The 16,111-nt window shown below is 37.1% G+C and overlaps 1 protein-coding gene across 2 annotated transcripts; it reads left to right on the top strand.

Annotated features, from left to right (window-relative positions):
- Positions 1-1,415: 1,415 nt before the first annotated feature.
- On the top strand, positions 1,416-4,648 carry LOC112293961 (uncharacterized). Of its 2 annotated transcripts, XM_024544003.3 has the most exons (6): positions 1,416-2,156; positions 2,397-2,534; positions 2,945-3,424; positions 3,540-3,615; positions 3,798-4,019; positions 4,217-4,648. In XM_024544003.3, the coding sequence occupies exons 2-6, from the start codon at positions 2,476-2,478 to the stop codon at positions 4,469-4,471; spliced, it is 1,092 nt and encodes a 363-aa protein (XP_024399771.1). In that variant the 5' UTR covers positions 1,416-2,156; positions 2,397-2,475; the 3' UTR covers positions 4,472-4,648. The 2 variants fall into 2 exon arrangements, with proteins under 2 accessions (XP_024399771.1, XP_024399762.1); XM_024543994.3 differs by lacking the exon at positions 1,416-2,156 and having other exon boundaries at positions 2,172-2,534.
- Positions 4,649-16,111: the final 11,463 nt, after the last annotated feature.

Raw genomic sequence — 16,111 nt, 5'->3', positions numbered from 1 at the left:
TATAAGTTTTATTTTTTAAAAAACTACATCCAAATATGTATTTTAAACTTATTTCATTTTTTTTTTCTTACAATGTTAAAATAATGTGCTTGCCACAAGTCTTTAACTCCTAAAGGTAATTATTGAATAGACTAATAATAATTTATAAAGAATATAATTTGTATAAATGTATTGAGTCCAAAAACAATTTAAAAATGTTAGAATCAATAAACCTTAAATTTAGAATATTAATATAATTTTAAAAATTCATATCTTTATCAAATAGATGATCAATCTTATATATATTTTCTTTAGATTAAGGAGCTTAAACCACATTAAAGGTAAGATATTCTTTCTTCATAAATTAATTATATTTTTAGTTGGAGATTTAGCACATACTTCTTAGATGGTGATTTTGATAAAAAGAATTATGAACAATTGAAGGATCTTAAATCTATTCTATTTTTCACTAAAAAATATCATTCTCAAATATTAACTATCATGAATATCACAAATATTATAAATATCATAAACATCACAAATATCATAATTATTGTGATATTTGTGATATTTATGATATCTTAATAAATCATTCTCAAATATCAAATATCATGAATATCATAAATGTCACAAATTCTCTAACTCTCCCAAAAACAAATTCAAAGTAAAAAAATAAACAAATAAAAAAAAATAAAAAATAAAAACTCAAAATACCCGTCTGCTGACACCGGCTAACCCCAATTCCTAACAGGGATAAGCAGACAAGCCGCCGTAATGCCGACAAAACAAACTCCGCAGTCTCCTCAGTCTTCGCAACACCCACCCATTGTTCCTCCTCCACCGAAGCATTACTGTCTCCATTGCTTTTCCAAGCTCGGAAGAAGACTGCTCCAGTTCTTCTCCTTCTTCTTCTTCTTCCTTCTCATTTTCATTCTACTTTTTTGCTTTATACTGCATGCCAAGTTGCCAAGCAGGTTCGGGCATGGGACACACTCGCAATAGCACTGCTGCTTCGCGCTACCAGATCACAACATATCACTACCCTGGCTGGCTCGAACCGGGTCCTCGTTCAGTATTCTCCGGGGTTGGTAGACTGTGATATATTTAGGGAGATGGGACAATGTGGGTGGGGGGGGGGGTCTTGGTTTGACTGGTGCGTGTGGCCACTTGTGCCGAGCACCAGCTGCAACAGCGCCAATTCCCAGATGCTACAATCATCGAAGGGAGGGAGCGAGCGAAGCAGGGGAAGCTAACAATAGAATGATCCTTGGACTGTGTTGCAGCTGGACGACAGCGTCAGGACACCGTGGAGCCCACCTCCCCACTTGTCCTCCTTCTCTGCCATTCATTTCTGGATCTCCCCCCCTTCCCCCCCACCACGTCTGCAACCCTCTCCTCGGCGCTGGTGGCGACCTGCTGGACTCGACCCATCTGCTGGAATCCACCTTAGCTGCCTGGTTTTGGCCATTCCTTATTTTTGCCTCACTTGCAGGTGAGCCTCGAGGTGAACCAAACGCTAGGAATTTGCTTGTGGCGATGAGAGGTGACCCCTTCTGAGCACCGGATTTGGCGGTTAAGAACTCATCTGTGGAGATCTAGAACTCGTGTGCATTGTAACAGTGTTTTTGAACTTCAGAACTGAAGTGTTTATAAAATGGTTGCGCACAGTGTCTAGCACATTTAGACGACGGGCTCTGGTAACTTTAGCAGCGGATATGGGATCGTCTAATAATTACTTCTCACATCAGCGAATTCGTTGGATCGGGACGGAGGGCTCGGATGAAGTTCCCGAACGGACGGCTGGAAACGTATAAATTCCCCTGCAACCGCACCTGTTCGGATGAGTCCTGTGGTTTTCGGAAAGGAATTGAACACTTTCAGTGAACTGACAAATGAAAGTTGATAGGTGGACTGTACCTTCATCCGCTTGAATTGAACTTGAAGGTGAGAAGCACAAGTCACTTGAGGGTACGAACTCAGGCAGAGAATCTGGATTCGGACTCATCGGGGTTTCGTTGGGGACGAATGAGAGGGATTTGTGTCAGCATCTGCGAATTAAAGAACTTGGAATATGTTATGTTCAATACGACTTGAAAGAAATAATCTGTTTGTTTGAAAAAGACGCGGGGGTTGAAGAGGGGCGTGCGAGGTCTATTATTGCAGACGAAAATTTCGAGGTATGTTTTGATTGTTGGGCATGCGGTTCCAGTCACAGTGGGAGGATAGGCTAGGTCTGGTACAGTCGTGATTGTATGGACATTGGAATGCTGTGAGCATATCTGAGGGTAGTTCCCGTGTTTGGAGTTGTGACTGATTGTAGTCTCTTTCCTGTGATGGCAAGAACGATTACTTCCTAGTGTGTAACAATCGTAAGAAGGTGCTCCCTGGTCTTATACTTGGCTATCACTTGTGCATAGCTTCCCTACTTGAACGGAAGCCCAGGCGTGGAGGACATTGGTGGAAAGGTTAAGCGAAGCGTGAGCTTGTTCGAGCACAATGTGTCACGGTTTGATTGAGCAACGGCCGGCCACGATATGTATTCCCGATCTGCTTCGGTTGGCCTGGCCCTCAACACTCTTGCTGGTTCTGTAATGTCGGTGCATGTTCACATTATTTAAACAAGTTAGATACTAAGTTTATGAAGAAAGTTCACACAAGAGTTCTTTTCGTGGTCTTTCAATGCCTTAGAGCAAGCAGTCTTGGAGGTCTTTGCACTTCATGAAAGTTTCAGAAATGGCTCGAAGGATCTATGTCACTGGTTTCTATGAACGCAAGCACACCTGTCATTCGATCCTACTTCCATCCCCAGCCTAGTCTCGGTCAATATTGCTTCAGTTGTTTGCAGCGGTTCAAATGATTGGAGCTGCCCTTGATTTATATCTGCATTATGGTCATAGCCACAGTCTTGGAAAGAAGAGGGTTGTGCGTATCATCTCTAATGGCCGTTCATTGCTTTTGCAATCAGGGACCTTGCGTATCAAGAGCCTGATTACAATATATATGTTGATAGCTATCCAAGTGTGGACGATGTCATCGACCTACCCATGGTTGACGATGAGTTGCTGCCAGAGCCATCGAGCTTGTCGGATGATGCCTTGGCTGACATTGTCAAAGAGTATTCCTCGGCAGTGAAGAAGCTTGACCCTGAGGATGTTGGCGATGCCGGGGCTGACGCGCTTGGGTCGTCAGGAGTCCTTTCGGCATGGCTTGATATCACTAAGGATGGATTCTGCGCAGGAAAAGACTCTACACCTAAGAAGTCTGCAACAGTGGCATCCGAAACGTCTTGTGAGGGTACCGTCGAGAATGTTTCCAATGCAGTCGAGTCTTTACCAAAAAGTAGAAAAGCTCGCAAATCTGCCTCCAAAGACCAGGGCCATGCCCAACATGACTCCGAGATGGATGATGAGGCGCCTGTTCTCATTGACGAGAAACGGAAACGAAGGTGCGTCTTCTTCTTGTCCTTCTTCGTTCCTTTCGGGAAGGTATCGACAGGTTTCTAAGCTAACTCTAAAGCGATGAATGAGGAATTGAGATCTTTTTGATGGTTGTTGGCACAGAATGTCCTCGAATCGTGCATCGGCTCAAAGATCTAGACTGAGGAAGCAAGGGCGTTTGGACGAGCTTGAGATTTTGGTGCGATAATTCTCTGAAACCCATTGGACATTTGGACACGAGATTTACATGTTATTTGGGTCGAATTATATACCCATCGAGCTATCACGTCAAGGAGGAACAGTGGGAACTCAACAGTGATGTTATTGTGGGGATACTTAATGGATCGTCTTTTGTCTGATTTCAACTCCTCTCTCTTACAGACTGCTCAGTTGCGGCTGGAGAACTCAACTCTCTCTCGCAAGTCAATCTTGGCCGAACAGCTAGTCAAAAAATACCAGGTCGAAAAGAGTGATCTGGCGAAGAAGGTCGAGGAACTGAGAAAGGAGCTGGAGCAGGCTCGACAGGCACGAGCGCAGGGGTCACCCTATTATGGAACTGGAACATTGCCAAATGGCAATCACATCTCCGGCCTCTGCAAAAAGGTAATGTCTTATGGATTGTCCGTTCAAATGCATCAAGCGACGTGGCCACTTGATAGATAACCGTTACTTCATTAATAATTTTTTCTTTATTATTTAACCATCAAATTGACTATTGAAAGAAAAAAATAAAATAAAAGCCTTGGAAACCTGTGGTCACGTCGCCTAGACTGAAAAAAAACATCTCTTCTGTCATTCAGGTCGATGAAGGCGAATCTCTTTCAGGCGAAAGTGTGGGTTCTGAGATGTCACCTCAGAGCAGCCACGATAGCGATAATACAAACTTCGATGTCGAGCAGCGAAGCATCTCCAGTACCGACCCGCAGTCCGACATCTCTGCAGACCTAGTTGACCCATTCGATCTCGATCAGTTCGACGTCAGCTTCAGCGATGGAGTGCCGGAGTTTGTTCAAGAGGAGTGGTGCGAATCATTCTCCGAGTGTTTGAACGCGTGACCTCGGTTGCTCATGCAGCTCATCGAAGATCAGCCCAGCTCAGTGATTTCCCAGTTCCAACCTAAACTTCTAATGTTTGAACACTGCTAGTCAACAATTCATTGCTAATTGTTTGCCATGTGAATTGATATATACAATTCAATATAATCTGTACACAGCAGACTATTTTGTACAAAATTCTAATTATCGTAAGATACAAAAACCGACTTAAAGTTTATTCTTTACTTATATTCTTGTTAATTTTAACCTTTTGGATCCTCAACAGTAAATGAACATATGTCATACATACATCTACACCTACACATCCAAAAAAATCTCACAAATATACAATTTGATAGATATCTATAAAACATTACACTCAAAAAAAAAATGATAAAAATGAATTGAGTTCCACTTTCTCTTTCATGGTTACTATAACAAATTCCTTAAGTTCGAAAAAAGAGTACTACAGACAATGTTGAATTCTTGTTGTTTTGTTCTTCCAAAAAAGCTCCTGTACATGTGACAACCACCACTTCAAACAAAAAGAATGTAATTTTACCAATTTTTGTACATATTTTCTATACATTTTATATATATATTTATTTATACATGTTTGGGAATGTGAAATAAACCCATACTTTTATTTAACAGAACCACTTATGATGAAGAACATGGTAATTATGATGAAGAACATGGTAATTATGATGAATGTGGTTGGTTTTTATTGGTTGCAGATCCAACAGTGGAGAAATGAATCTAAAGTTCATTTTTTTTCTTTTCATGATGGTTAGGACGGGTGGATCATTTTGGACAATTTAACATTCCTCTATAAATATATAATTACTAAAAAAAACCTGGCAATACATGGTACTGTCATCTATTCATTCTCTTGTTCATCTATGTTTGACCCATGAAAAGGTTTCTTTATGTCTTTATCATACACCTAAACTATTTTATATAACAGATAATACACATATGCATATATTAAAAATAAAAACATGTGAAAAAAGCAAAAAGCATGTATCACCCAATAAGTACATTCCAACTCACACCACTTGTGGTGGCAAGTATCAAAGTCAACCCAGTATGAAAAGAGAGGGGGGCATGGAATGTGGAGGGATGCTTTAATTTTGTATTCCAAAGAGACATTTGACACATTTGTCAAACTCCGCAAACCCACCAAAGCGTTTTTATATTCCACGTGGACGCACATGATTGGTCCAGCTCAGCTCAGATTAATTTCCTTGCTGAGTTCGTTGACCTTTTGACAAGTCCTTTTCTGACCATCGAACGAAAACGTGTCCCGTTTTTCGTTCGTCGATTGGTCGGTGAGTGTCCGTCGGCCGAACTTGCAAACTCAAGAGGATCGGCAACGCGTCGGCGCTCTTTTGTCTGCCCCCCCCCTCCCCCCCAATCCCCCCCAATCCCCCCGACTGTGCGAATTTTCGTTGCATTTTCTGGGGTCGGACGCGGATTTGAGCTCGTTGCGGGTATCGGGGATTCCCTTCGGAATTCTGAATGTTTTCGTGGGAAATTCCGTCCGACATTTTGCAATCCTGCACTCGCTCGCAACGCCGAGGCAATTGCCAGCTGATGCAGATCTGGGGGACAGCTCCTCCAATCAGACGTTACGTTTTGCGGCCGTGTTTTTCTCAATTTTTGCAGACCTTGCCACGATCCCTACACACATGGACATTCTCCATCACAGCTAATCAGCTGTGGTGGAGTTAGTTTATTGAATGAGTGTCGGAAAATGCTGCAGCCGTGATGAAGAGCGCGAGTAGGGGCTGTCTTAGTTTCTCCGCACGCAAAATTCTGCGCAGTCTACGAGCTTTTCACGTTCTGGGTGCGTGTACCGAGTAGGTGGGGAAGTTTTCCGACTCGATTACGGTAATGCTGGAAATTAATCCTTCAGCACTGGTTTGTTTTGTTGAGCGCATTAGGTTTGTCTTTGAATATGGGGAGCCTCTGCTGTAGATCTCTCTTACGCGCAATCCCACACTGCCTCGAACGTTTCCGTACAACAGTAACGTATACCTGCACATCTGGGTTCACCAATCTTTCGTAAAATTAGTGCCCTATTATCACATCTTTGTCTCTGTTTTTGTCTGGGACATGGTTCGAGTCTGACCGATAACTCCCGCAGAAGTTGACTGTCGATTGATGTCTGAGCATCGTGCATGTTCGTTGCTGCCACAGTCTGGCCAATACTTCAATGATGACAAATGTCAGTAACACATGAGTAAATTCTCTTTGTATGCATGGTTAGCGCTCTTCAATGCGGAAAAGGAAAATACGAGATGAACGATGGCCACCAGAACAATTTAATCTCTGATTACTTGTGTCTGCGTTATTGCTTTGAGATCCAGGAGTGCGTAGCAGTATATGAAGTGATCATTCCATTTTTTCTAGCTAGTGTTGCATCCTCAGCCTTTCCCACCAGGGGACCTTTGACAGGATGGGCATGCGTGCAACAATAGCTAAAAGAAAAGATATGATCTCCTTGATGGGAACGGTGTGCACCACAACGCTACAATGTACATATACTCCTCCCAGTTTCAAAGCTCTTCGGGCGCCTTGATGTCTCTGCATTGGTGCTTTTTGAGATCCCAGAGTGCGTAATAATCTTTGAAGTGATCATTCCATATTCTTTTAGATAGTGTGCATCCTCAGCCTTCCCACCAGGGGATCTTAGAAAGGATGGGCAAGGATGCAACACTAGCTAAAAGAAAATGGTATAATCCCTCAAATGAAACGGTGTACACCACAACGCTACAATGCACATAAACTCCTCCCAGCTTCAAAGCTCATCATGCGGCTTCATGTCTCTGCATCAGTGCTTTGAGATCCCTGAGTGTGTACTGACATGATAAGAGATCATTTAATCCTTTTACCTAGTGTTACACCCATGCCATCCTGTCTAAGCCCTCTCACGAGGGGACCTCAGACAGGATGGCATAGATGTAACACTAGCTAAAAAGGAATAAATGATCCCCTGAATGAATCCGGTGTGCACCACAACGCTACAAAACACACAAACCTGAATACAAACGAATAAGGAAACGTTTCCATAACAAATACAACTCTGGACTGAGATTGGAATGATAATAAACTTGTGATGTATATATCTTGTAGTGAAGCCATGAGGATTGTGTATGAACAGCAGGGTGCAGACAAACTGTGCAGACAAAGGTCTGTTCCGCAAAATTGAAAGCACTGAGTTCCGACTTATTAGAAACATCGAAGCTTCCTAAAATGTGAGATTTAGTCCGATGAACTTGTGCTCCGATGATTATGTCTCGGATGGTCAACAAGAGAAACGTGTGTCCCCAATGCTAACTGATGATACGTGGACGAGTCTTTTTTGCAGTCCAAAACTCCTACGAGTTATTTATTTTTATTTTCCCCTTAGCGCGTACCTGGTTCTCACGCAAGGTTAGATTCTCACCTATTTTCTATTCTGGATAACGTGTTGAGATCACATACTGCGCTCCGATCTCCCATTAGAATCAATTCATGCCACAACATCTTTCAAAACTTGCATGCAGTGAAAATCACTCTTGCATCGTATCACTAAATATGAGAGGTGTGATCCCCCGAGCACCCAGAATACACAGCATTGACTCATGGTTTTCCCGCCTAATGTGACGTGCGGATGCCTCTGCCGACCTGGAGCTGGTTAAATTAGACAGATGCTTATGCACTGCTGGGTGAAAACATTTAAGGCGAAGCTCAGAGTTGATGTTCGGTCGTAAACTACTTCTTGGAGAAAGAATTGATTGAATTAATTTTATATGATCAGATCTCACGACAAGCTTGTCTTCGTTACTAGCATAGCCCAAGTGACAGTTTGGTGAGAAAGGCTTCCTCTGATCAGATGATGAAATTCTGCATGGCTAAGATGCTGGTACCAGCCTGAAGAAATCTGGTCCGTTATCACTCAAATTTGAAGGAAAAGGCATCCGAAGAGATCAAAACTCAAATATGGTGTGTGTCTATATATATATATATATATCTAATATAAATCAGCTACCCACTGGGTCCAGAGAAAAATATCATTGAAGGTAATCCAGTAGATCCTGGATCCTCCAGCTTAAGTAGTTTCTATGTGAGGCTCTGTGCTGGTAGTTACAAATTCCAGGGCACTTGCTTCCTGCAGAATGTCTGCCCAGATGTTCGTATGCTATAGTGCCAAGTGGTTACATCATTAATCAACGTATTCTGAAACGTAGCATTTCCCACGTTGCTGGTATTGAAGGTTTCACCAGTCAACGGCTATGGCGGATATCACTGACGATGTCGACAACGCTTTTAATATTAACTTCTTCAAAATCCAAGAATTTTGTGTTGAGCTGTATAGCACAACACATGCTGTAGCATAGCTTGTTCTTTGTTAATGCAACATTCTGATTTCAGAAAAATAAAAACTTACGTCCCCAATAGGATTTCAATAAATGCATCCTTAAGTATTTCAGGATATGTATAGTGATATTCTTTTTTTTTTTTTTTTTTTTTTTTTTTATGGCAACAAAAGCACCAACCTCCCGGCGAAGATTGCAACAATTCTGCAGGAAAAAAATAAGTTGAAAATATTGTGTTTTTATACTGAAACTCGTAAATAACTCAGTGGTTTGCCAAAAAAATGATGGATGAAATAATGTTACAATTCAGCATTTCAATGCTGTGTAAGCACCCTCATTTATTGATTTTCTCAAAGTATCGAGCGATTTTGAGAAGGTATTTGCAAAAGGAATGACATGGCATTTAGAACCACTTTGCTTCAATGAGCACTTGCACGATGGTATGAGGCCTATTTCCGCAATTATGCATACGATTGTGGATCGCGAAAGTGTGAAGCTGTACTCTGTCTTCCGTGAATGCAAGGGCTTTGTCAGAATCCAGATCAGAAGGATCAATTCGAAAAGTAACCCATTCAATTTGATGCGAGTGCATGTTGCATTAGTTTTATGGGTCAGTACTGAAGTGGATACTCGAGAGAGACATAGCATTTGAAGTTCTATTTGGACCAAATTTCAAATCACATTATAACGTCTTGCTAACGTCTTGCCAGCATCTTGTTCCTGAGTTCAGATATGCCACCTTATTGCAAATTATTGCGGGTTTAACACCCTGGTTTGTTCCTTAGTTGGTTAATTCGTTTCCTCCTGCTGTCCACGCCCAGCCTAGATTCACAATAGACATTACATCCTTGTAAAGATCCTCCGCTGCTGGATGTGGTGGAGCTGGGTAATGAGGTCATGGAGGCCGAATTCTCCAAGCTTAAAACAACAAACCCAACTGGGTTACCAGATACCGTTCATATTATATCAGAACATAAATCCTTGTGCAGAGGATAATGCATAAAGAGCTGACGAACTTGAGTTATGAATTCAAAAGTTCAAGCAGCCTTTAACCTACAACACTCGCTTTGAAACTGTCAAAAACCATTGCACAAAAACAATGTGGCATCTCACGCCCAACCATGAGTCACGAAGAATTATTCTTCACTCCAGGGACTTGTATCCAGCTAATGAGGAACTCTTCTCTCCGATAGCAATCCCCTTGATTGTTGGGCTTGGAATTTTGTTGGTAGCCCAGAAGTACAGGGCATGCTTGACAGGAAAGAAAGGGTTATTGAGATTGCAGAGGATATGTTAGCAACTCAGGAAGCCATCTGTGTACAAGATCACGCTCCACTGAGAGGCGAGATCGTTTGTACGTGTCACTCATGGTCCATTCTAAATCAACTTCACCATGGATCCATTACTCTTTCTGCTCCGCGAAGAAACTTTGGCAGGTGACTTCTGCAGATGCACGTGTTGTGGTTGTCATACCCCTTGGCTGTTGTCTTCTGGAGCACTTCAGGTCGACCGCCGCACAGCATCGGAAACTGTCAGCTACTAGAAGAAAAAAGAAAAAAGAAAAAAGCAAAAAGAAAAAAGAAAAATATATATATATATATATATATATATATATACACATTTATATATAAAATATATGTGTATATTCCTGACCATTCAGAACTTATACAAGTTTGATGGCAAAACACGGGGTCATGTAGACGGTGATGCCAGCCAGTCACTGCCCAGTTTGAGCTACTGAGCACTCCCCTCTCTCTCAGTTGTGCAGACAGTCACTTACCGCAAATAGGGTGCTGGTTTCTCCAGTGTCTTCCGACTACGACCCACATTTTAATAAAGCAAGAACATTATTAATAACAAAAAAAACAATAATATGAATCATCACAATAATAATAATAATGATGTAATACTGGATTGTGAACGAGCGTACGCGAGAGGAAAAAATATGGGAGCTTGTGGCCCCCAGCTGCAAGGATCGATGAGTGGCAGAGGCAAGGACTGTCCCGGATCTTACAGTGATTGTGAGTGCGGCAATGAAGAGTGAAACCTCGACATTGATGACCCAATCACGGCCCTCACTGCGGTGCTTTCAGAAGCAGTCCCTCTGGATTGTGAATGAGTGAGTGAGTGTGAGTGAGAGTGTGAAAGTGGCACTGAATCCGGAGGAGGAGGAGGTGTTGCAGGCCTTTCCTCCTCCCCCGACACTTCTGCCTTCAGCCGCCTGTTGGGGGCTGGCAATCACCAAAAGCTATTCTCTGCCTTTACCCCCATTATTTAATCAAATAATTAATCATCTCGCTGACTCACATAGTCAGTCACTCACTCACTCACATTTACACACACGCTGTGTCTGTCTGAACGTCTCTGTTTGTGTGTCTCTGTGTATAAATATATGTGTGTAAGTGTATATATATATATATATATATATATCGAGAGAGAGAGTTGTATGTTGTTTTGTCTGTCTCGTGTGTGTGTCTCTGTGTATGTATGCAAATATATATATATATATATCGAGAGAGAGAGAGAGAGAGTGTGTGTGTTATATGTAGATTTATTTTAGGAGCGCAGTATAGTCAAGCGGAGCTATTTGGTCTGCTGTTTTGAGTTACCTTACCGCAGTGGATTCTGTCACTCTGAACCATTTGTTTGTTTATTTATTTATTTATTTATTGTTTGTTTGTTTATGTGTGTGTGGGTTTTTCTGGAGGAGTACAATGTAGTCAAAAGGAGGCAGTTGGGTTTCAGTTATTCACATTTAGAGGTACAGCTTTTACTTTGTTTCTTAATCTTTCTTTATTTGTTTATTAGATATGATTTTTAAATTTTTGGTTTGTTTGTCTGTTGTATTGAATGTGAAAATTTATTTTAGATTAATATAATTAAATTAGAAAAATAATGCTATTAAAATATTCAAGATTACTTATTCATATTTTTTGATTAAAAGAAAAAAAATGTTAGCACAAATTCAAAGAAGAAAGAAGGATTGGCTATAATTTGAACTTTAGATAAGGTTTGAAGAAAACAACTTAGTCAAATATGATCAAAAAATATTTGTGGTTTAAAAGATCATGTTAGTATAGTATCCCCAGAGATTACAATTTGACTGTCCAATTAGAAGAGGTGATTTCTTTGTAGTAGCAAGAGACAAAAAGTTCTAAAATTGAACTAAAATTAAAAAATATGTATAAAAAGTTATATTTGTAGAATAAAATAATGAAAATTACAATAAATACAGCTCTTTCTTTTAGACCTTTATTACAAGAAATGCACATGTATAAAACAAATAGATCTCTTAGAAGAAGAAGAAGAAAAAGAAGAAGAAGAAAAGAAAAGAAAAAACTAACTAACCAAGTCTTTAAAATTAGAATTATTAAAATGAATAAAAAAATATAAATTTAGTAATTTTTTAATAATACAAGAAAAAAATATAAATTGAAAATGATATAAATAAGAGATATAATAGATGATTACAAAAATTTGATAATAATAAAATAACTAAAAAATTGCAAGATAAAAAAATAACTCTATTTGTATAAATGAGGGATATTAATTAAGACTTAATCAATCAAATTTTTACTTAATAAACTTTTACTTAGAAATCTAATATATTTTTGTACATAAAATTTATTAAGATATTGAAATTTAATAGCTTCTTTTATAAATTAAATTATTTAATAACTATTTAATTAGAATAAAATTAAAATTAAAAATCCTATTTTGAACCATTGCTTCAATTGCCACAAATAACTTATATAGGAGACCAATCAAGAAGTTGAAACAAAAGAATTTCAACAAAAAAGTTAGCAAAAACTTGATTAAACCAAATGAGTACAAGATCAATACCAAAAGTTGTGATCTAAAGCTCTAAGAGAATTATTGTTGACATTGAGAATCCCCTCAACTTCAATTCTAATATATACTAGATATTAGGAAGCTTCATGAGAAGTTCTTATGCTACTTGAAGACAAAGCAATTTTAGAGAGCTTCTTGGACAACTTCTTTAATCTTCTAGAACTTTCTAAAATTTTTTAGAATATTTTAAGTATCTTTTTAAAATCTCTTATTGGAATCTTAAGAATCTTTTAGAATCTTTTTTATCTAATAGCATATTTTAATAATATTTTAAAAATCTTCTTATTGAATATTTGTAATATTACTTCTTTTTCTAAAACTTGAACATCATCTTCAAAGCTTTCTTATTTGAATTGATAGTAGCATAGACATTTCTTCTCTTGAAAAAAATCCAGATTCATCTTAAAGATGCTCTTACAAAGGTTACAAGAGCTAGAATAGTTGATATATATATAAAGTTACAAGATGTGTAGTGCCTTCCAGCAACTGATGCCATTCTTAGAAACAGTCTATAATTACAAGAAGTTTTTTTATTATGAATCTAATAATTAATTTTATAACTAAAACCTTTCTAAAATAGAACATAATAAGATGGAGCTTTCTATCTTTTTTCATGTGTAATGATACAACTCTTAATGCAAAGTCAAAAGTAACAATCTCCAAATACAAGGCCTTTGTAAAATTGAGATACATTAAGATTAGAGCTATAGTAAAAGTTGCCTTCAAATCCTAAAAAGCCTTTTGTGCTCGAGATTTCCATTCCAATTTGTCTTTAGATGTCAATCGAGTAAAAAGATTAATAACTTGGGAATAAATCTTGATAAATATCTAATAAAAATTAATATTCTATAAAAAAAATTATATATTTTGTATTATCTTTGAAGTTGCTTACTTTATTACAACTTAAACTTTCTTTGAATCCGTCAATAAGTCTTCATTGGATATAATATATCCAAAAAATTCTACTTTTTATTCATAGAATATATATTTTTTAAAATTGGCATATAATCTTATATCTTATAACTTTTGCAAGACTAATCTAACATGTTCATGTTCTTCAAGAATCTTTAAGTAGATTAAGATATCATTAAGATAAAAAACAACAAATTTACCTAAAAATTCTTAAAAAATATTATTTATCAAATTTTAGAATATAACTAGAGTATTTTTCAATCCAAAAGACATGACATTATATTTAAAATTACTATACTTTATCTAAAATACTATCTTCAATTCATCTCTTTTTTTAATCCACATAAAATTATATGCTCTACAAAGATCTATTTTGGTGTAGTTCTTGGCTTGATTGAGTTGTTCCAAAAGCCTTGATATCAATGGTAATAGGTAATGATTCTTCACCATTATTTTTTTGACATTGCAATAATCAACATACATTTACAAAGATCTATCTTTTTTCTTCAAAAAAAATATGAGTGTACTTGGTGGAAATTTGAAATGAAAAATGAAGTTCTTTGTAAGATTTTTGTCAATATAATTCTTTCATACTAAAAACTTGTTTTGTAATAGATTGTAGATAAGGCCAAATAGTGATTGAGCCCTTTCTTGAAGATTGATGGCGCAATCATATAGTCAATGCTCTAGCAATATATCAATATTTTTTTTTGAAGACAGCTTGAAACTCTTTATATTGCTCTAAGATAGCTATTACTAAGCTTGTTTCTTCATGAGCTGAAATTTCATAATAAAAAATGACATTTCTTTTTTAATAATCTTTATAAAATTCTTTGCTCCAAAAAATAAAGCCTTTGTTATTGATGACTTCTTGATAGGTTTTGTCTAAAGAGATTTTATAGAAAATTCAATCTTATGCAACCTCCAGTCTATAAATGGATTATATCTTTTCAACTACAAAAAACTTAGAATAATAGGATTGAATGAGGTTCTAATAATATCGAATACTATTTTACTACTATGGCCTATAATGATATTTCTAGTCGTATGGTCTCATGAGTAATATTGCCTAAAGATAAATATCAAACATCTATTACTTTTATATATATATAGGTTTTGACTTTTGTACTAGAAGAATTTTATGAAGTTTAAAGGACTCCTCATTAATAATGCAAGTACATGCTTCTAAATCTAATAAGACATTTTTTTTGGAGTTTTTGTGGACAAAGAAATAAAAATATAATCAAACAACCAGCAAGTTGGATAAAAAGAGAAGGACCTTAATGAACTTAAGGTGTTGGAATGTCTAGCCACACGATTCCTATTGTAGTTGGCCTTCTTTGTTTTCTTCAATGATTGTGCTTTTAGTCCTAAGTATACATTGTTTCTTCAAATGGTTCATAAATTTGTAGTCTTCTTCACTATAATACAAACATAGACTTTATTCAAATTTGTAGTTCTTTTCTTCTGCTATAAGAGGTTTGAATTGTACTGCATCAATTTACATATCTTTAGCTTTGGAGTGTGGAAGCAATACATTTGTTGAAGTAATAGAGTATAAATTTCCAATGTATTATTTTGTCAAATTTTATGAGCATTCATCTTAACAGCATTAAAATAATCAATTATTATACTTCACAATTAGATTGATGGCTTCATCGAGTATTTCAAGATGAAATTATGATAATAATAGGTCTTTTATATTGTATACAATAGAATATAGATAAGATTATTATATTATCAATACATAAGAATAGGTAGTTGGAGCCATATTTGAGAAGTTTTTAGAAGTTTTTAGAATTAGAGCTAAGTTGGTGGTCTATGTAGGATCTACAATAGAACATTCTAAAAAAGACTTAAGACAGTTATCTAGGTAGGATCTATAATTAAGAACATTCTAGAAAGTTCCAAGATGGTTGAATAAAATATAAATAAAATTGACCAGGGCCATTTTGATAACCAATTAGGTATGGCTTTGGTCCCTTTCTCTCAATAAAGCTTGATTTTGCATCTTTTTTTTAATTCTATTTTCTTTTCTTTTGCTCTATTTTGCCTTTCATATTTTATTTTTTTAGTTATGTTCAATTTTATTCTAGTCTATATGATCTTATATTGTGATGGAATTTATATTGCTATGAATTGGAAAGGTGTTAGATCTTCAAGATAATCTAGTCTCATTTTATTGATATCAAAGTAAGTGTTAGTTTATTCTTTAGTAGTATATTGATAGCCACTGTTTAATTAGAAATTAATTATTATAGTCACATCAAGTACTGTTTTGGAGCTACTATGAGTTACTTTTAAGAAGTCAGTTGGAAAAGAAAAAGGCATTATAATAACAAAATTCAATAAGAAAATTACAATATAAGAGATATAATTAAGCAATCCTAGATAGAGACTCGGATACAACTGTCAAGGACAAGAACTCGATGAAAAACAATTCAGACAAGTGAGCCTTCACTCAAAGAGAGGTAAATAAACAAATATATATATTGAAAGAGAAACTCGAATGGCTATTGCCAAAAGACAGGAA

This window comes from Physcomitrium patens, chromosome 2 (genome assembly GCF_059467195.1).
Source record: "Physcomitrium patens ecotype Gransden chromosome 2, ASM5946719v1, whole genome shotgun sequence".
Lineage (NCBI taxonomy): Eukaryota > Viridiplantae > Streptophyta > Bryopsida > Funariales > Funariaceae > Physcomitrium > Physcomitrium patens.
This window is presented reverse-complemented; position numbering and strand designations above follow the sequence as displayed.